The sequence below is a fragment of the Quercus robur genome, chromosome 12 (genome assembly GCF_932294415.1).
Source record: "Quercus robur chromosome 12, dhQueRobu3.1, whole genome shotgun sequence".
Classification (NCBI taxonomy): Eukaryota; Viridiplantae; Streptophyta; class Magnoliopsida; order Fagales; family Fagaceae; genus Quercus; species Quercus robur.
This window is the reverse complement of record NC_065545.1, coordinates 37,725,568-37,748,080: the sequence shown is the minus strand read 5'-3', so window position 1 is coordinate 37,748,080 and position 22,513 is coordinate 37,725,568. Positions and strand designations below refer to the sequence as shown.

The window sequence follows — 22,513 nt, the reverse complement described above, 5'->3', positions numbered from 1 at the left end:
CTTCTTTTTTCTTAAAAAAATAATAGATTAGAAAGCTTTATTAATTGGTAACATTATAAAGCATCAGCAGCTAAAACTACTGTGAAAGACAGGTAAATCCTCTAACCAAACAGTTGTAACAACATAATCAACAACCTTACACGCTACTAAATTGGACTCAAAAACATTTAAAATCACAATAGTGTAAGGACAGTTGCAACCATGAGATGGACTCCAGAATCTTTCCATAAGTGTTATAAGAATTCCTGCCTGCCTTAATCACTTTCACTGAAGCAAGATCATTCCACTCTAAGATCCTATCAAAAGACAAATTTCTAGACAAATAGAGCGTTTTGTCAACAAATAGAGTGTTTTGTAAAATATTAAGTTGACAAAACGCTCTATTTGTTTTGAAGTAAAATATTTCCAAATGTAATTTTTACAAGTAAAACATTTTTAGTAAAATTTTATCAGGTATTTTGTATGACATGTAAAAAATTTCAAACAAACTACCAAAACCGATTGCTCAGCCACTTGAGATGCTCGTGTCAAAGGTCTAGGGACTAGACTGTTTGAACCAATAACTAAAACAGTGGCTCCAATGTCTAGACCGTTGCACCAACAATCGAGATGTCTCCGACAACTAAACCTCTGGTCACCGAAATGGCATCTCCAAATCGTTGGCACCTACTGGGCAGCCACTAGACTAGCAACCTAGCCACCAAATTGGAGGAAAAGAAGCCATTTTTTGTTCTTATAAAATATTTTACCAAGTTTTCAAAGGTAAAAAACTTTATAACTTTTTATAAAGGATTTTCTAGTCAATGGAAAATATTTTATAGGTTTGATCACATTTTACATCCAAATAAACACCTGAAAATAGAAAAACATTTTCCAAAAAATATTTTATTTCAAAACAAATGGAGCATAAAATAAAATAAAAAATATGGGAATTTATGTGGTAAATGAGAAGTTAGTGTGTTAGTCAAATTTGGAATTCCACATTAATAAGGAGAGAAAGCCATTATTAATTTATAAGTGTGGAGATTTATTGGGCTTAAATGTAATGTAGGAGAAAATGGATTCATTTGATTGCTTGGCTAATGTATTCTGGAGGATACAAGTCAAGAGAAGGTTTTTTGCACTAGTGTTGGGTTTTGCGTTTTGCCAACCAAAAGGGTTTGAATCTTTTTAAAGAGAACGAAATAGTTATGTTGAATTCCTCAAATAAATTTTTTTTTTTTGAACTTTTATTGTATTACACCAACAATTTTAAGTAGATTTAAATGGTGCCTACACAAGACAATCCCACTGAGAATGTTGGAGATTTAATAAGTCCTTCTGTTTTAAAGAAGTCCACTTCAATAATGGAAAAGAAAAAGTCTACCAAGAAGGCTTGAATCTCCTTAAAGAGAACGAGATAGTTATGTTGAGTTCCTCAAATAAATTTTTCTTTGTAATTTTTATCGTATTGGACCAACAATTTTAAGGAGATTTGAATGGTGCCTACACAAGATAATCCCACTGAACATGTTAGAGATTTAATAAGTCCTTCCATTTTAAAGAAATCCACTTCAAGAAATGAAAAAGAAAAGTCATTTTCTACTTAAGCCTTTTCAAAGTCTCCTAGGTTTTCAGTGGCAATAATCCTTTTAAGGTTTCTATTGATGATGTGAGTGAGAATAAACTTTGAGCCCATAAAAAAAGATAGATAAATACTAATAATATTAGTATAATTGTCATTTTCTCATTTCTATCTTTTAAATGGTCTTGCATATCGATTTTATAATTACTATGATATTACTTCCACTTTTGTCAAGAAAATTTGTAAAGGTATATGGGAGCCATTACAAAGGTATGCTCGGGCATATTCATCTTGTTTCTATTGCTTAATCCCAACACAATTCAGAATTTACGAAGACTCATGCATTTCTTCATAAATACAACATAAATGTACATGTTTCTCATTCAGCAACATACATGTACATATGTGTCAGTGTGCGTTGGTCCGGTTCTATAATTGTGTTGGCGCTTTCAGGTGCAATAACAGCTAGACATTCAAAGAGTTGAGTGGGAATTTTGTCCGGAAGTAATGGCGTTAGAAATACTAAATAAGTGTATTGTATTTCTCAATTAAAGAATGTACATGAGAGTCTTTATATAGGAGGCATATGTGTGCAGTACAAGTAAGAGTGTAGTACAAGCATGTGTGTTATACAAATAATCTAGATGAGCCTAAAGCCCACAACACTATACATGTTAACAGCCCCCCTCAAACTCAAGGTGGGTGTGAGACCAACTTAAGGTTGTCAACCAAATCACGAAGACGTCCCTTAGGATGTGACTTGCTGAAAATATCTGCAAGTTGATCTTTGGAGGAGACTGAGAAGAGCTTGAGAGCACCATGGACAAGATGATAATGGATAAAATGACAATCGATCCTGATGTGTTTAGTCCGTTCATGGAAAACATCATTATGAGCAATATGAATGGCACTATAGTTGTCATAATAAAGAGTAGTAGTAGAGGATGTGGACACACCTAAGTCTTTGAAAAGCCATCATAGCCAAAGGAGCTCAGATGTGGTATCAGCAAGGGCACAATATTCTGCTTCAGTACTGAAGCAGGTCACATGAGTTTGTTTCTTACTTCGCCAAGAAATCAAAGAAGAACTAAGAAGAAAGCAATAACTAGTGGTGGACCTGCGATTAATGGGATCTTCTGCCCAATCAGCATCCAAAAATGCACGGAGAATAAAAGGAGACTAAGCAGAGTAGAAAAGACCATGAAAGAGGGTGCCCTTTAGGTATCGAAGAATGCGCAGAACAACAATATAGTAAGTCGATCGTGGAGCAAACAAATACTAACTCACCTGGTGAACAGCATAGGAAATGTCTAGATGAGTGACAATGAGATAAATTAGGCTACCAACCAAATGTCTGTAAAGAGAGGGATTGGACAATGGTTTCCATCCAGAGAGAGTTAGATGCACATTAAACTCAACTGGAGTGTCAACAGTCTTACTATTAGTAAGTCTAGCATGGGACAAGAGTTCAAAGGCATACTTGGCTTGAATAATATAAAGTCCATCTGTAGAATGAGTGATTTCAAAACCCAAGAAGTAGCTGAGATGTCCAAGATCTTTCATCTCAAATTGCTGGTTAAGAAAATCCTTGAGTTCTTGAATGCCACAGAGATTATCACCAGTTATAATCATATCATCCACATACAGGAGAAGAAAAATAGTATCTTTGTCAGTGCAACGAAAAAATAAGGCAGAATCATAATAACTGGTCATGTAACCCAAGCGAGAGATGGTAGAGCTAAATTTGGCAAACCAATCTCATGGAACTTGTTTAAGGCCATAAAGTGCACGTCGAATGTGACAAACTTTGTTTGATTCAACAGAGAGACCAGGAGGAGGTTGCATATAAACTTCTTCACTTAAATCCCCATTAAGGAATGCATTTTTGACATCCATCTGAAAAATGTCTCATTTACTGGCAGCAGCAACAACTAATAGGGCACAAATAGATGAGATACGAGCAACCAGAGCAAAGGTCTCTTCATCATTAATCCCATACTCTTGTGTAAAACCTTTTGCAATAAGACGAGCTTTGTAAAGCTCAATGGACCCATTAAAGCGAGTCTTAATCTTGTGGATCCACTTACAACCAACCATAGATTTTCCAGAGGGGAGAGTCACCAAATTCCAAGACAGTTTTTAGATAATGTGATAACCCAACTCAGCTAATTGTCCCACAGAAAATAAATTGTAAGAAATGTTAGGAACATTAAAGACCTCAGGAACTGAGAGGTTGGAGGTTGAAACAGAGCCTATATTAAAACCAGAAATTGTGGAACCATTTGTTGTGCGAATGTTAAGAGGATGTGGTGCAAGTTTGAGTTCAAAAAATAAGGACGAGTGAGGTGTCATGTGATTGCAACAAGTAGAATCCATAAGCCAAGAGAAAGGAGACATACCAAATAAAGCTAAGAGAGAAGAGGAATAAGATGTATTACCAACCATATGAATGACATTAACGATGATGTTTTTAAGGTCATTTGTGGACATGGTGAAAGTGCATCATGAAGACTTAGATTATGCAGAGACAAGAGCCATTGGTTGGAAACTCTCAGTGTTAGCAACAGTAACAACAGAAATTGAAATAGCTAATTTATTGTGATGATAGTAAGTCTCAATATTGTGGCCAAAACGTTTGCAAAAATTGCGAAAACGTTTGCTAGATTGTCGGCGACGATTATTGCAACAAGAAGAAGATCTGTCCTTATTCATCATTTAGAAGCAAAATATGCAAAAATGAACTATAAAAATGAAATCTACGTGAAAAATTAGGTAAGGAGCACCTGGACTGTAAAAAGTCAAACTTGACTAAAAAATCAACGGTCAAACCCAGAAGTCACGGCCAACGGTCAACTGTGGCAGAAGTCAACGATGACGTAAGCAGAATGACGTCAACAAATAGCTAGGGCTGGCATCAGCAGATGAGTCAAGTAGGGCTGATGTGTCAGGTGATGACGTCAACGAGATTCCTAGTGGCGCGTGTAACGCATGTAACGCGTGATCTGGACACGCCAAGCTTCTTCTAGCACATGAGGGTGTGTATAGCACATGAATGGATCTCGCCAATTTTCAACCGGCGTGTGGGAGCGTGTGGAGTTTCCTATATGGACGATTCCGGTGGGGATGAGTAGATCAGGCAACGATCTACACAATGATATAGCTTGTGTTCTGATTGGAGGTTCAAAGTGAAGATCCGATGAGGGCAATGATCTTTGTGCCAGAGAGCGAGCTTTTGGCGGCAAAGATTCAACCTTGAGGACCTCTGACGGTGATGGAGCAATCAGGAAAGGGCACCAAAAGGAAAGGTTTACTGACCGGAGAAGTTAAGGCAACGGAAAATACCAACAAAGGTAAGACCACAAAACACAAAAAAAATTAGAGTAATGGCTCTGATACCATGTTAGAAATACTGAATAAATGTATTTTATTTCTCAGTTAAAGAATGTACATGAGAGTTTTTATATAGGAAGCATATGTGTGCAGTACAAGTAAAAATATAATATAAGCATGTATGTGATAAAAATATAATATAAGCATGTATGTTATATAAGTACACTATACACGTTAACAAATAGATTTTATATAAGCGTTATAACAAAAGCTTTGATAAGAGCTCGTTGTTCCCCAAAAACCATTCAAGGAGGACAGCAGTTAAAATAAAGGTTAGGTGTGAGTTAACATTTGGCAGTCAAAACCTAACCGTTGTTGCATGCTTGCTGATCGCTGAGCTTGCTTTAACTCTTTTGAGTTTGAGAAAGGTTTTCTTCATGCATGGGCTTCACCTACATTGAAATTGATTCACACGCACATACAGAGAGAGACAGAGATCTGACATGAAAAAGGGCACTGGGAAAGGCAGAGGTGAGGAAAGCATGCACATGAGTATGAAGGAAGAAGTGCCTGACACGGGATCGGTACCGCTTACATGCAACCTTCCACATGTAACTACGTCTCTAACTTTTAGTTTTGCTTTGGTTTTTTTTTTTTTTTTTTTGACTAAAATAAAAAGTTGACTTCAAACAAAATCTAAAAAAAACAATCCGAAAAGGTGGTCTCAGACGGATCAGAATTTCAAGCTAGTGGGAGTAAGTTAAAAAAAAAAAAACTCCAAATAGGTGTCTATTAAATATTAAAAAATTATAAATACACAAAATCATTATTTCTAAATACATTAAAATGTAATCATTTATCAATAAAGACAAAAACAAAAACAATTTTTTTTTTTAATACTAGGCTGGCTAATTTTTTTTTTTTTTTTTTTTTTTTGAAGTTAGAGTATTCATATTGGTATTGCTAAAAATTTTAGCTTTTAGCACCTCAAAAAATTACTTTATTTATTTTACCACATTATTTTTCATTACAACCAATATCAAATGTTTTTTTTTTATCACTTCATTTAAAATAATAAAGTAAGAGAGAGAATTTGAGTTTTTTAATTGAATGAAGAGATATAATTTTAATAAAATATTTTTTTTTTAACAATTTGCTGCAATCAACTAGTATTTATACTAGTTACTGTAGTTGCAAAAAATTTAGTTTTAGTTTCTCCAATAATACATGGTTTTTTAGTTCTATGGTGGTAAAATAGTTTTTTTTTTTTTTTTTTTTTTTACTAAAATACAACCACTATTGTGAATGTTTTTATTGTTTTTGTTAAGTTTTTGGTTGAATAGTTACTATTTGGATGAGACTAACTAAGCTTATTAAAGAGAAGAACGGCCTCCTTCTCAAAAAAAAAAAAAAAAAAAATGGTAAGGGCTCAACTACAAAATAAAATATATAATAACTATAAAAAAAATAAAAAAAAATTGGACTCCAGTGGCCGGCCTCCCTTGTGTCCCACCTGGGTCTGTCCCTGCTGACTAGTTATACGAGGTAAACATGTTGTGCGGTTGAAAGAGTTTTGGGTAGACAAGGTGTACTACTAAGCATATACAAGAGTGATTGCTCAATTTTGCAGGATATTCTTTAGTGCAATCAAGAGTTCCCAGAGTTTCAGCATGGAAAAGCAGTACTTCGGTAGCGTAGTATTAGGGTGATTTTGTCCACATGATGTTATGGTTTTGTGTAAACATTTTATAGATGCTCTGATTTTTATCACTTCCTGTAAATAGACTGTAAATAGACAAGTTAATCCACTTATTTTGAGTGAAGGAGTATATTTATAATCTTCAGATGTTTCCAAGCAAGAATTAGAAAAGCAATGAAGTGAAATTTGTTAGCATGTTATTTTAGTTAAGATTGATAGAGGCAAATTAATGCAACGATATAAGTTAAAGAAAGGGATAAGGAAATAAACATTGCATGACCAATGTCTGCCATCTAGATTCTAGACTTGATAAACTTCGTGTGAAATCTATAATGGTTTAATTTAAGAGTCTAAAAGGTGTCAAGACCTTGGAAATAAAGGCATTTTTTAAAAAATAAATAAATTATTGCTCTGCTTTCTCATTGTTTCTTAGAAACATGATCCATCATGCATCTATTTTCTATTTGAAAGGTAACAGTGACTAAGACCACTGCGAGAGTGTGGCTTATTAGTAAGAGTCTTCAAATTACTTCACTTGGTGAGTGGTTAGAGTAATAATTCCAACAAGACTCTAGTGATACACGAGATATTACTCATTGCCGCCACGTGGCTTAGGCTCAATGAGTCCACACCAAAAACCTCTTTTTTCATTTAGCAAAAATAAAATAAAAAAACAGTGGCTGAGGTGTTAGTGTCACGGTAAATTGACATTAGGCCCATTAGGGTAAACTGATGAGGTTACTGGGGTCTGAGTGTTCTCTTTATTACATAGGTTTTACAAAATGTTGTTTGTAACATTACCATGCTGTATGATCCAATCTTTACCCACACGGTACTTTAGTGATAGTAGTTTGTATGCTAGCACTAGCAGTAGTTCTGTATTTTATGTCAGAAGACGGAATGGACTGATTGCCATACTATTATTTCTGCATACCCAGCAACAGCTTCCTCAATAGATCCATTAGCATCTAGAAAACCATACATGACTTCAGCTTAATCGAAAATCGGTTAATAACATAGGCTTCTTAACTTTCCATACCCCTTCTCCAGGGTGTTTTTTTTTTTTTTTCTTCTTGTATGGTTTAAAAAGAAAATAATGTTAGAGAACAATACAAGTCAAGAATGTTCCTTCTTAATCCTATATGTATATCCACACACAAAGCACTAGATCTCTATGACTCTACAATGATACTGGCAATTGCTGCACTGTCACAAAAGTACAAAACTTACTGGTAAAGCAGAATAGCTTAGTCTGATGTGTGGATGACATATAAAATAGCACTAATATGATGGGGTCCTAGAGTCAATGGGTAAGAGAACCTCAAAAGAAAAGTGGGAAAGAAACGTTAACAAACATAAACTAATCCAAGGTACAGCTTCATATGGTGTTGATTTGCAAATAAAATCCCCAAAGCCAGACGTGAGAATATTGAAACAAGCTTAGACAACGATGATGACTTGGCACCTTATATGAATCAATCTAAGAAAATATATAATTCTGAATTGCAATTCTAATGGCGCACCTTTGCTATATTTAAAATCTAAAACAATTAAGTAATCTGGGTAAATTACATTTTAAACACTATAATTTGGGATGGGTAACAAATTAATCATATAGTTTCAAAAATAAAAATTAAATATCGGCCCATAGTGGAACCACACGGTGCTTGGGGTTTAGTTTGTCACCAGTTCATACCCCAAGATTTAATTTTTTTTTTTTTTGGGAGGAAAAAGATTTAATTTGTTACTTTTGAAACTTTACAATTTAATTCGTTACCAATAATATTCTGCACTGAAATACCAATAATCACTCAACTTTTGTGGTTCTCAAACTCATTAGAATTAGCTGTAGTTCAAACTGGGAAGAAGAAACCACAAGATTGTTAGTAGCCAAAATCAAAATGATACTTTAAGTATGAGCTACTCTAAATAAGATCTATTGAAGTAGAAGGCCCTTCACTAGTGCAAAATCAACCTTGGACTTTACGGACTTGGATGTGGTGAGTCGATTCTTCACGCCAGATTGGTTGTGCACCACTTTGGACAAGAGTTACACTCTCTCCCCCCTTCAACAGACCTTTACCCTGAAGCATAGAATTTTAACATTTTACTCTAATATGAAAATTTGAGTGGACAAACGATAATATATCATCCAGAAATTACCAACCACTAATAGCTTAAGGGCTCTGGAGAAGGTCTCCTCAACATCATTCGAAAACTGCATGTATATGGGCATGACACCATGATAAAGCACCAGCCTCTGCTTAATCCTTTCTCTGCTAAGCATGAAATCATTTCAAATATATTCCAATGCTACTCCCAACAAGACATAAAAAGTAAAACTACTACTTTTTCCTCTTCCTTTCTGGTTTTTTGCTCTGTTTTTTTCTTTTGTTGTAAAGGAAGCCCATTAAATTTTTATGCTCCTTGCCTATTGAATTGTTTAAAAATTAAGCAACAGTATACTAAGAGACTATCTAGCTTCTTCAAATATGCATACAACAATTGATTAAGCCAGAAGTAATTCTTCCAGAACATATTTATATCTTTGTAGAGTGATAAATTGTGTATGTAACTTCATTGGAAAAATAAATCCTTGAAGCAGAAGATATCCAGGTCCACCACCTGAATGAGTATGTATACCAGTACTTTGTAGGCTTTTCAAATGGATTAGCAGGGACTGTCATACAGTGGCACACTTTTGCAAAATTGGGTTTTAATCATTACATTGTTTCAGGTCCTGTATTGCCAAGGGCATTTCCAAAAGAGGCTCAGATAACTCTTTTGAGGGGTGTTTCTGGGCTGTCACTCTTCATGATATTTCTTTTTTGATTCTTTTAAAGGATTTTTTCTTGAGCAAATACACACAAACTGACTGTTTTAGCCAGACATTTAGCATATTTGAATAGCAACATGATAGCCAATGGAGTTTGGGCCCAATGCCACCTTCAACCACTGTGGCACCTCCAAACCCAGTATGGGGGTCATAAACGAGGTCAGAATGCAAATCCCATCATGCATGAGTTGAATACAAAGAATAAAAATATGATAAATGCACAGATGTCAGCATGTCAATCATTCTAGAAAAAATGTTAGCCACTGCAACATGACACTAAATCAGTAGTACTCTTCTTTTTTCTTTCTTTTTTGATAAGTCAGTAGTACTCTTCTTATTAACCAACATATATGCTTTTGTCCAGGGTAAGATCACATTATAAATCATGACTTGTGACTTGAAAAGAAATTGAAAAATATTATATGCTATAAGGCTACTGAACTCACTCGTTTGTGAAGGCAAATATTGTTGAGGAAGGCCGATAATGACTTAAAAGTACAGCCATGGATCCTGTTCTTGTGAAAACAATGATAGGAGTATTGAGAGTGTTAGCCATAGTCGTGGCATGGAAAGCAAACATTTCACCCATATGGCTCTGTGAAAGAATGTCCAGGAAGTTATCAGATTTTAAAAGAGAAACTGCAGCAGTTCTTATTGAAAATTTTTGGTAAGTTAATGATTCATTAATAAGAGCAAAATGGGTGCAACCCAAGTACAAGGGAAGAATACAAGAGATAAAAACAGACTGTAACTTCCCGTTTTAGTGAATGCATACCTTATAGCTACCCAATTGAATTGGAGGAGTTGTGCTAACTGGTAGACTTGACTCAGTCCTTAATGCCACAGTATGCATTACTTTTACAGCTTTCAATGGATACCTTGAGTCATTGTTATAATTATGCAATTAATAAAAAATTTTCAAATAAGAAAAAAAAAAATGAAAGAGGAAAAAGAGAAGTCATCTAGAAGAGGACAGAATAACCAACTCATGTATGACAAGAATAGGGCAATCAGAAAAACAAAACAAAACAAAACAAAAAGCAAGCATGAATATCATCGTTGATGACTTGAAGTGGTTAACATCAACAACAGGTAACAGATAAATAAACAAGTGTATACATGGAAGAACCCCACCCCACCCCCCCCCCCCCAAAAAAAAATAAAAACAAAGAAAAAGAAACACATGGCATATCTAATTTAGCTAGTAATGAGACATGTAAGAAATGAGAGTTGCATATCATAAAGTCAAATGAACCCCAAAAACTCTTTCTCCAATCATAGATAATGCATCTGTACTTTTCTTTGATAAGTAATAATTTTATGAGAACTAAAAAAGCATCAAATAAAACCAAGTGTAACTTGAACTTAACCCATATATATATTCTCACACACACGCACACACACCTGTATCTTAAGAAAGCCCACAAAATCAAAAGCCAAAGCATGAAGAACCTTAAAACAACCATTTTCTACCTCATTTTTCCTGGGTTAAAGAAATGATAGCAACATACAACCAAAAAACACAACAAAAAAAAAGGAAAAAAGGATGATAATCCGCATGAAAGAAGCATTATCATTGCTGATGCATAAATTTGAAAATTTATGCATCTGCTATTATGGTATAAACCTAAAATAAAAATAAAAAGATGAGGCCACCAGACATACACAAAAACTTACTTTCCGTGGGCAGTTTCTCCTGAAAGCATGATTGCATCAGCACTTTCTCGTACTGCAATTGCAATGTCAGACACCTCTGCCCTTGTTGGTGTAGGATGATTTATCATACTTTCCAGCATGTTTGTCGCTACAATTACCGGTTTCTGCATACTTTGACACCTTCGAATTATGTCCTCCTGTTTGAATGAAACATAGGATTGAGTTACACAATGAAATCCAATACAACATCAGTCACACTTTCTTAAACTCCAGAATGTAAAGGGGAAAATATCATATGATGACATAGCAAGGCTACATATAATTAGAGATGGCAATTCCATCCTCAGTTTTTGAAGTATAATATTAAATTAATAATGCAAGCTTGATAAGGTTAGAAATTTAACACAGAAGACAGACATATCTATACTGCAACATATCTTTTTCCTAGTCCAATTTAATCCAATACAATTCATTTGGAGTATTGCAATCTCCTCCACTTAAATTCCTGACATATATATATTACAACATATTACATCCATGATACCAAACGCTATCCCCTGCCATGTGCTGCTTTCCTAATCAAAATATAGAAGGGCAACTGCTGTTACAAAGTTAGGGAGTCATTTACAAAGAACAGCTTATGGGCCAGGTGTGATGCAGGCAGCAGGAAATCAGCTTTATTTTAATTTAGTTTCATTTTCATTGATAGCTTTCAAGTTTCAAGTGAGGGAAATTTTGGCCTTTCAGTAATTTTCCCAGCAACAAGTTAATAGGGTTGGAGTCTATGCAAGGCCCATATAAGACATGGACTATGTGTAAGGCCTACATGAGGCATGTCCTAATGTATTGGATTAGAGTGCTCATGGGTTGGTTAGGCTAGAGTTGAGGGTCAAATCTGCAGCCCTCAACCCCCAAACAACACCAAACCAACTCAAATACAGAGAGCCCCCAATTTCCAATGGCCAACTCTAAACTGTTTGACAATAAGGATTCTTCAGAAGCCCGTACTCCAAAGACCATTTGAGACCATAGTAAATAGGTCAAATAGCTTGCAGAACTATAAACGGCCAAATTTATATGTCAAGCCCAGCATCCAACACCATCTGCACTTTGAATGAGGCTCCTAGCTGCTGCAGGCACTGGATCCCTTGTGGGGTGGCTTTACTTAAATTAAACATGCATGTAAGTTAATTATTTAATGTATGTGATATCTAGTGAAGAATTTAGAATAAATAGTGTCTAAAAAGAAAGCATTGGGGCTTTTGCTTCAATAGTTGATATAAAGTATAAACAATGGTACGAACAAACGTATGATGCTAGATCAATTCTTCCCTGATTTACATGTGCAACACTATCGATGTTGTAGTTAGTATGGGGCTCTTGCTTCAATAATTGAATCAAACATTTGGCGTTTAGAATTTAGATTTATTCTTTCCCTGACTCAGTTGCACAATACTTTTGATGTTTAACCAAAGTACATATTATTCTATTGTATCTATAAAAATCCAAAACAAAAAAAAATTACCAAATTAGTTAACTACTATAGCAATATATGTCAAGCAACTTCATCTAGACTTATCATACTTTCAGTTGAAATGTCAAAAGTATGGTGTATTCATTACATCAATTTACTAATTTACCTGCAACAAGGGAACTTCCTCAATTGGAAGTTCAGCTCCAAGGTCTCCACGGGCAACCATTGCCTGAAAGGTCAAGAAAACTAGTAGTAAGCAGCAATTGGAGAGGATCACAATATGATGTTTTCTTCACAAATAAACGGTACCAACCTTTTTTTCCTTCCAAAATAAGAAAATTATCTATATCTAGATTACATAGTCTACACCTAGCACTTTAACAAAGAAAAATAACTGTCACAGCATCTCATGATAAGCACCTTATAAAACAAATTTTTTTTTTTTTTGATAGGTAATCAGAAAACTTATATTAAATAGGGAAAAAAAATAAATGAGAATTACAAGATGTTCATGATGATGAACAACAACACAACACAACAACAAGAGAGATGTCAGGAAACTAAGCTAAGGGAAGGCAAAAACTCAGAGAGAGAAGAACACTCAATAAAACCCCAACAACGAGACCACTCCATTAGACTGCATTGGCATAAAATCTTTAACTCCTCCAATGTTTTCTCTTTATCTTCAATAGATCGACGATTTCGCTCCAACCACCCAATCCACATTAAGCACCCTGGAACCAAATCCCAAATCTCCGAATTATGCTTCCCAAGCCATTGATGCCAACTAGATAACAAACCTGCCACCGAACCCGGCATAACCCAATGAATACCAAAAGCCTAAAGCATGAAAGCCCATAAGGAATGAGTAACAGGACAATGAAGAAGAAGGTGGTCTACCAACTCCCCATCACAGCAACACATCCTTATAAAACAAATTTTCCATTTAAAATAAAAAACTGAGTGCATTATAGAAGGTTTGGTCATATTAGAGGGGGCATAGGTAATCTATGCAAATACCATCACTAAACCTTATTTTTGTATGAGAAAGTTTAAAGTTAAGGACTAGAAATTATTTTTGTTTCAAAAAAATATATTATATAAAGTATTTCACAAAACCTTCTAATTTTAATAAGGCTTAAAGAGCAAAACCCAAACCACTCTTGATGAGTTAGAAGACAACCGATTCGCCTTTGACTGTTTGACAAGCTAAGGAATACATACATCTATAAGCTCAATAGTGGCACAGTGCCATAATGTTAATATTTCACTCAAGAAAGTAATTTTCTTTTGCTTTAGACTTTTATCTCCCTAAGGCTTTTTTTTTTCTTTTTATTACCTCTTAGAGATTTCTACTGTTAAGATATCTTCACCAGTTAAATTTCTTCACCACGCCCAAAAATAAAGAAAAACTATAACCAATGCATGATGGAAATAAGCACAACATGGTATTTAAATTTTCTTCCCTTTTTACTTTCTGCAGCAAACATATGTAGCATACACAATACTTAAATCATAATATTAACACTAACCCCATCAGATGCTGAAATTATTGAATGAAGATTTGGTATTGAGTCTGCACTTTCAATTTTGACAATCACATGAATATCCGCATTGCTATCTACAGAAGAGGTTTGAAATAATTTGAATCAGAAACAGTATGTAAAGTAAGTATACCCCAAAAAATAATAATAAATTGAATAGAGCGTAAAAATGAAAATTATAAATAAATAAAAAATTACTTCTTAGGTAATCCTTCAACTCATGGACCACTCTCGCATCCTTTACAAAAGAGACTGCATAGAAATCAACTTGGTTGTCCACCCCGAATTTGATATCTTCCCAATCTTTGTCTGAGCAAATGAAAAAATATAATGAATATCAATACCACAGGTAGATGAAGTAGATCCTTGCATGAAGACCATTTACATATGAAGAGTACCCGTAATCGAAGGCAGATTTGCACTTTTTCCACGCACATTTAGATGACGCCTTGATTTTAGTTCTCCACCATCAACTACTACACATTTGACCAGATCCTTTGTCTTTGACTTAACAGCTAAAGACATCATTCCACCTAGCACATAGATTTAAAATTAAAAAAAAAAAAAAAAAAAACCCTCATTAGGTGACCGGATCAGCAACTTGGGGCACGTATTAAGTTTAAACTTCAGCAGGGTAAATATTTATATTCGTACAGGGATTTATATCTTAGAACTTATGTCAAAATAATAATAATAATAATTAATGGTAAATCACCATCAACAATTACGAGATATGACATATTTTTCAGGTTGATAAATCAAATATATGAATAAAGGACTAACAAGCTGAAGGTGACGTAAGGGTAGCCATCTTCCAAGTCAGTAAATAACAAAAATTCAACTATTATGTAAGAGAACACTACAAGAAATCCAGTGGAATAATCACTTGCATCTATGACATAAAATGGCAACATAGTTCAGTTCTTTCCTAGAACGCAGATCAACTTAGTCAAAACCCAACAAATAGAGGTTAATTAGAAACCAGCTCAACAAATGGTAGTCTGTCTAGTTCTCTAATTAGAATCCAGTGGAATAATCTCTATCATTTATTTTGGTCAAATCATTGTGGAGGTATGGCATGGAGACAGATGCGATATAGAGGAGGGTTATAGAGGCAATATATGGGAATGAATGGTGGTTAGTGCACGAAAACTGTGTCGAGTGCATATGGTGTTAGCCTCTGGAAAATCATTAGAAGTGGTTGGTTGAACTTTTTAAACTCCTACGATATGACGTGAGTGATGGTACTAGAGTGAATTTTTGAAAGCATGTGTGGAGTGGGGATTGTATCCTCAAGGAGGCCTTTCCAGAATTTTATTGTATTAGTAAGGCAAGGGATTCTTCAGCTGTGAAGGTTATGTGTTTTTCTGATGGGAGGATTCATTGGGCTGTTCAGTTTTGTCATATAGTGCATGATTGGGAGCTCGAATCTTTGGCTTTGTTTATGGACATTGTCCACTCTTTGTTTGTGCGAGGTCTTGGTTTGTTGGAAGCTAGCAATGAGTAGAGGTTTTGAGATTCAAGGATTTTATCTTTCTTAATACCCTCCTACTATCATATCTTTCTCAGGGAAAATGGTGTGGCAATCAAAGGTTCCTCCAGGGGTACCTTTCTTTTTATGGTTTGCTTCTTTAGGTAAGATTTTAACAACAAATAACTTTCAAAAAAGGCGTATTATTGTTCTTGATTAGTGTTATATACTTATGTGTGCAAAAGGTGTAGGGAGTCAGTGGATTATCTTCTTCTTCATTGCCCCATAGCATATGAACTATGGTCTTTGGTGTTTTGCTTTTTTAGAACTCACTAGGTTATGTTGCATAAGGTTATTGAGTTGTTCAAGTCTTGGCAAGGTAGGTTCAAGCGAAATCACAATATAGCTTTTTGGAGGTTTGTGTCACATTGCTAGAAGTTTTGAGGGATGTGAACGGTCTAGGCTAGATATTAAGTCTTTTTTCTTTCATACTCTCCTTGAATGGAGTTTGGTTCTATCTCATTTTTCATGTTTTTCCCTTCTAGTTTTACTTGATCATAGTAATTTTGGTTCTTAATTTTTGCCCCTACAGTACATTTCCAAAGGTTGGCTATGATTTTAATAATATTTTACATTACCTATCAATAAAATATATATATATATATATATATATATCTGTCCAGTTCTCTAACTAGTTTGCTACTTCGCACAAAAAAATATTGAGAAAAAGATGGACTAAAAAGGATATAATCTACATGCAGATCTGAATTCTCAACATGAATATCAACTAGCCTAAATAGTAACGTCTCTTGGTGTTGTATCAGAGACTAGGGATCCAATCCCACTCACACCAAAGATGGAGGGCTTTAAGGGAAGGGGAGGGCTACCCTTCATTGTATATCCCAACATTTGGCCAAAAATAAAATATATGAATTCCCAACCACCCCATCACAATGATCAATAATTTAACAGGTTTCTGCAGATGGAGAAACATCTTATATCCTACTTCTTGTAAACTTGAATGAGTCAGGGTCCTCAGGGACTTCGCCCATCAATAATTCAAACAATATATGCACAGCAAACTCTGCATCAGATAGGACAATAACCCAACATTCATTAACTAATGCACCAATTTGGCACCCATGAGAGGCATCTATTCTTACCATCAACCAGTAGTATGTCTCCAACCTCCACATCATTCACGAAGTCATCATAATTTACACTAACAGTATCATCTGTACTGACTCCTCTTTTAATAGTGAAGTTAAATTCTTGTCCCTCCTCAAGCTGAATTGGTTGAGGTACATCTCCACTTCTAACCTCAGGACCCTGCATGAAGAGAGTAGAAGCATAGTGTATCAATAACTTCAAATGATAGCTGTAGGCCTACATATACATATATGGCAAAATTGAACCAGATAGATACTGATGTGTAGATAAAACAAATGGTAGACAGAGAAATTTGGGTTATGCAATATGTTGCTTAGTTTATAACTTATAAATGAGTGGTCAGTATAACTACTTCAGGATGCCAATATAAATTCATACGCATTGTGTAAATGTTAATTTCAAAAGAAGCAACCTTCTGACTTTCACCATAACTTCCACAGACAGCTCCTATACCAAGAAGTATATTAAAGAAAAATAAAAATTGAAAAATACTTCCATGTTCTGTAGCAGAAACAAGAATGTGCTCCACCCTAATCAAAGTAACAGATTATTTATAAAAATAATAGTAATAATAATAATAATAATGAAAATCTTATATCCGTATATCCAGTTTAAGTTTCAACATTGATCTACTTGGAATTGACAGAAAGTAACCTCAAACATGTAACAAATGGAATAATGCCCTATACTTTTAACTAAGCATCACAGAGGAAACCAGTTATTGAAGAATCAAAATATATTTTTAAGCAACATACCTTAGTGTCCAGCATTATGGCTATAACCTTGTCTTCAAATTGAGCATTGTATTCTTTTACCAGGTCTATTGTCTTCTGGTGTGATGCATGGTCCCCATGTGACATATTTAAACGTGCCACATTCATTCCAGTTTCTGCCAGTTTCCATATCATTTCACGTGAGCTTGAAGATGGACCAATTGTACAGACAATCTTAGTTTTTCTTAGAGAATTTGAAGTTCCCCTTTCCTGCCCAAGAGTGTTATCACTAGACTGAAGCTCAAATGGAGAGTTCAACTTATCCTGACAAAAGAAAAATAAAAAAATTGAGCTTGTTACACGGTTACAAATTACACAACAAGAAGAATATTCGGAAAAAAAAAATGGAATTAACAACATATTGGATCAAATAAATGCCACTAACACATCCTTACGCGAAGTTGATAAACACGAATCTAGATAGGATTTTTAAAAATCTTAAGAATTCACCAACCGTAAAGCATTCTATATCGGAGAACTGTATCTAATCAAGGTAACCGAAATGTGAAATTACACAAAATCCATTTCTACCTTAAAAGCACTAGTTTCTTAGAAATACTCCACTTCTTAACCAAAAGACATTTCTCTCTTAATTGATATCTTTGATGCAAATTATTTTTAACTGCACCTTTCAAAAAGTCCACGTACAGTTAGAGTATAAGAGCAAGGAGAAAAGGCGCTTAGTCACTTAGCAATGGCTTCCTCCCCCCCACCCCCCACACAAAATAAAAAATTAAAACTTTTTTCTTTTTCTTTTTTGGATCAGCAAGTTCTACTTTCATTAGCATATTGAATCGTTTTTAAGCATATTCCTATCCTTCACTCATATTTTTCAAGAACCAAACCAAGAGTAAACATTCACATTAAGTCTTCAAAGGGTCTGGCTCAACATTTCAAAAAGAAATTTTTTTCTCAAAACCCCCTAGACTTAGATAGCACAATGAACCTTAATGCAGTGGCAAGGCAAAAAAGGAAGATCCAAGATTTAACACGGGCAGAACATCAATACAAGAGAATTTTAAGTATAAATCAACATGCAATTATTACAAATATGGCCTATTCCCTGTTACTGTTAAGAGAAGTATAAATCAACTCTACCTACTTGCCAATGAAAAACACTAACTAAAAGTGCATCCAGAAAATATATATATAAAAAAAAAAAAAAAAAAAAAAAGAACTGTTTAAGACTTTGATTTTGGAACTACTTATCAGCATGTCTTTAAAAGTAGAGAAAGTAGTTGACCAGTGCTAGAGAGACACTAATAGAAATTCTAAATCTAATGTCATTAAGATCACCAACTAAGCCAAAGTGTTTGAATTAGGCCTTTTTTTCTCTCGAGAACACCTTTGCAATTTCAGGTGCCACATAATGAAATTCCTAATGTTTAATATTCTAATTCTAATTTTCTGCGTATTTCCTATGCTTTCTCATCAACTAAACAGAGCAAAATCATATAACAAACTTTTAAGGAAGTCTAGGCTGCTTCAGCCCTTTAAAAAAAAAAAACAAAAACAAAAACCAAGCTCCAAAATCCCATCTTCTTCAGTTTTCTCACACTTTCTCATTAGCCAAACGGAGCAAAACAGTTTCATAAAGTTTAATTAGTTCGTAAAGCAACCATCTTTAGTTACCAAATAACCCAAAAAGTCAAAATTCCATTTCCTTTTTTTTTTTCCCTCACTTTTTCAGCAAACAGAAAGAGTAAGAAACCCAAAAAACTAAAAATCAAGAACAACTTGAAAAACCCATGTGCCAAAAAGCAAAACTCACAAATCCTAGAGGACCATTTTGGGAAGTGAGTTGGCCATGCTGACTCTGCTCCGTGGCCTTCATCGATCTGACTGAAAAGAATTGCTTCTGAAAGCGCTTCCTTCTGGGTTGGAACACAAAGTCACTCAAGTTTCTAGAGGAAGCAAGGCGATCAGAGGCCTTGGCAGTAGTGGGGTCAGGATTCAGCAGTGACATTGTAGTCGAAAGATTTACCGTCGCCATTGAACTCTAAGCTTCCGAGAGAGAGAGAGAGAAAGAGAAAGAGAAAGAGAGGGTGGCGGAGAGTTATAGAAAAAATGTGTTGAAGTGAAAGAAAGAGTTGTTTATATTATACGTGTTTGTGTTGTGTTTGTGTTTGTGTTTGCGTGAGAAAGTGTGAGAGAGAGAATGCGAGGACGAGAGCCAGTCTCGTTGGGGACAGTTGGGCTGCGCCTCTGAGGAATCTGAACAACATATAACATATTAACATCCCCCATAAAAATTAAAATTACAGAAATAAAAGCCTCAATTTTTATTTTTATTTTTTTTAAGGAAAGTCTTTTGAAAAAAATAATAATCAAACTTTCCTTCCTGTGAATATTTATTAGTATACCCTATCTATCTTTTATGTCCAAAATTAAAAAATAAATTAATTTTATCGTTTTTTATAAAAAATTTATTATAGATTTAAACTCGAGACTTTTTTAAATTATGATAATATAAACACTCTCTTCTTATATTTGTTAAAAACTAGTTAGTACTTGGTAACTCATGAAATGCACTTAATGGAAAATTTATGATAATTATTAATAGAAAATTTATTATGATTATATTTATATATATATATATAACTATCAACCATTTAAAATAATATGATTTGATAATAAATTAATAAAATGTTTAAATATAGAATAAAATTTAAATCTAATTAAAATATTTATACAAAATAAAAAGGTTTTATTAATAAAATAGGGGAGAGGGTAAGAAATTTAAAAAGCCAGCTAGGGGCTGTGGCTCCCTCCCTAGGCTCTTAACAATCATCGACAACAAAACGAATATTTTTTAGGAAAAACGGTGTTGTTTTATTTTTCATTTGTTTCGTTGTAATTATTTTTAATAAAATATTTATGAGAGAATTTGGTGTAACAAATAAAAAATTTTAGCACAAACCGCCAAAGCTAACAGCATTCTTATCAAACCTTTCAAATGCTAAAAATCTTATTTTTTTAGTATTTTTAACCCAAAAGCTTGCTCTATCAAATGTTTTAAATTGTATAATTTTTGCAATTGATAAACAGTGCAATTTCATATTTGAGGCTGCACTGTTTTTTTTTTGAGAAGCGAGGCTGCACTGTTCATCAATTGTAAACCGTATATTATTTTTTTATTCAATGGGGCCCATTGAGGAGAAATAGAGGAGAGAGGAGAAATAAAAAATTATTAAAAAAATAATAAAGAAACATTATTTAAATGAAATGGTAAAAAAAATAGAAGTTTTGATATAAATGGTATTGTAAAGTGGTGTGTTATATGTTATAAAATTAGGTTTTGAGATGCTAAATGTTATATTTTTTGACATGTTTGATAAGAATGCTCTTAACAGCACTGTTTGTCGAACTGTCAGCTCCAACCGCTGGTTTCAATTGCCAAATCAGTAACCTAGCCACCAAATAAGAGAGAGAGCCACTGTTTATATTTATAAAATAAGTATATTACGGTTTTAGGAAAATATTTTCAGTTTTGCCCAAATTTTACAACGAACAACGCACAATAATATACTAAAATAATTTTCCTTAAAACATTACAACAAAACAACAAAGTGTGATAGTAAAATGTATCAATAAAAAAAATTTCTCTCAAATTGTTCTATTAATGATTTTTATCATATCTAGGCATAATTCTTAAATTGACATAATTTATAATGTCTAGAGTAATATGAAAAAAAAAAGGCATAATTTAATAATATATCATGTATATTATATTAAAGTTAAAACACAAGTCGAATCTATAAAAAAATTAAAAAAATTAAAAAAAAAAGAACTAGAATCCAAATTAGTTTTTTATTGTTGTCTAATTTTGCATCATATGTCCAATTTATTTTTTTATAATTTTAGTACCAAGTGAGTAATTTACAATACTAAAAAAAATAAATAAAATAAATAAAACTGAGATGACCACCTTATCAAGGATGGCAAGAAAAGATTGCTACATAAGTACTAAAAAATCCACCACAATCATGGTCTTAACACTAATAAGCCTTTTTCATATTATGGAACATATCAAAACTTTAATCATGCAGAGCTGGTTGAAGAGATTTGGTGATCACCAAAAATGCTATACACCAAAAAGTTACCTTATCTATTTTAATACACTAATTTACAATACACCTTACGTCACATCTCTTATTTTAAGACATCACTTATTAAAATAATTTTTAAAAAAAAAAAAAAAAAAACTCCTACCTTTTATTAAAAACAAAAAAATCACCAGCACCAATAAGCAACAGCCAACCAACCACCACAATAACTACTCAAAACTCATCAAAACCCACCCAAAACTGAAGAAACCCAACTCAAAATCACAACCACAACCCACCTAAAACCCATTGGCACCACCCGATCACCGAAACCACAACCACCAACACCACAACCCACCTCCAAAACCAACCAAAACCCACTAGATTGGACCACCGCTAACAAGATTGGCCACGTACTGCCGCCAAAAACCACCACCGATAGGGAGAGAGAGAGAGAGAGAGATGAATAAAAATAAATAAAAAGTTTTAGCACTTTTGTTCATACCATCCCGAATTTAGGACAACACTTTAGCTCCATGCCAAATTTGTTGAGATTTGAAACATTTGATTTAGCTAACTTTTTTCCTGTTTGGTATGTTAAATGTTAAAAATTTTATCATTTAGCAAACTTGATACCAATATACCCATTGGAATTTTTGGTCAAAAGAAGCTATGACCTATCAATTGAACCTTGGTGAGATATCGGTCTATTGAGTGTACCCAATGGGTTCTATCTCCTTGCCAATTATGGCAAGAACTAGTCCCAAAAAAATCACAAAAATGACAAATTTCCTCATGGTATATTGCACATGCTGTTTAGTAACCTCTGTGAAAAGTTTATCTATAATCATCTTTATAGTAAAATTCTTTGCAATTTTTTTTCAATATAAATTAACAAATAGTTTGTAAAAAATTGTTGGGTTATTTGACTTTAAATACATTCAATGATT

General features: G+C 33.9%; 1 protein-coding gene across 2 annotated transcripts; it reads right to left on the bottom strand.

Moving 5' to 3' along the window:
• Positions 1-8,296: 8,296 nt before the first annotated feature.
• Positions 8,297-19,696, bottom strand: LOC126708756 (pyruvate kinase isozyme G, chloroplastic). Of its 2 annotated transcripts, none has more exons than XM_050408681.1 (12): positions 19,289-19,696; positions 17,500-17,781; positions 16,738-16,903; positions 14,502-14,636; positions 14,302-14,412; positions 14,092-14,180; positions 12,726-12,788; positions 11,107-11,282; positions 10,205-10,307; positions 9,876-10,024; positions 8,761-8,872; positions 8,297-8,677 (listed from the first exon to the last, which is right to left on the bottom strand). In XM_050408681.1, exons 1-12 carry the CDS (start codon positions 19,508-19,510, stop codon positions 8,564-8,566), a joined length of 1,722 nt encoding a protein of 573 aa, XP_050264638.1. In that variant the 5' UTR covers positions 19,511-19,696; the 3' UTR covers positions 8,297-8,563. The 2 variants fall into 2 exon arrangements, with proteins under 2 accessions (XP_050264638.1, XP_050264639.1); XM_050408682.1 differs by having other exon boundaries at positions 8,761-8,869; positions 19,289-19,694.
• Positions 19,697-22,513: the final 2,817 nt, after the last annotated feature.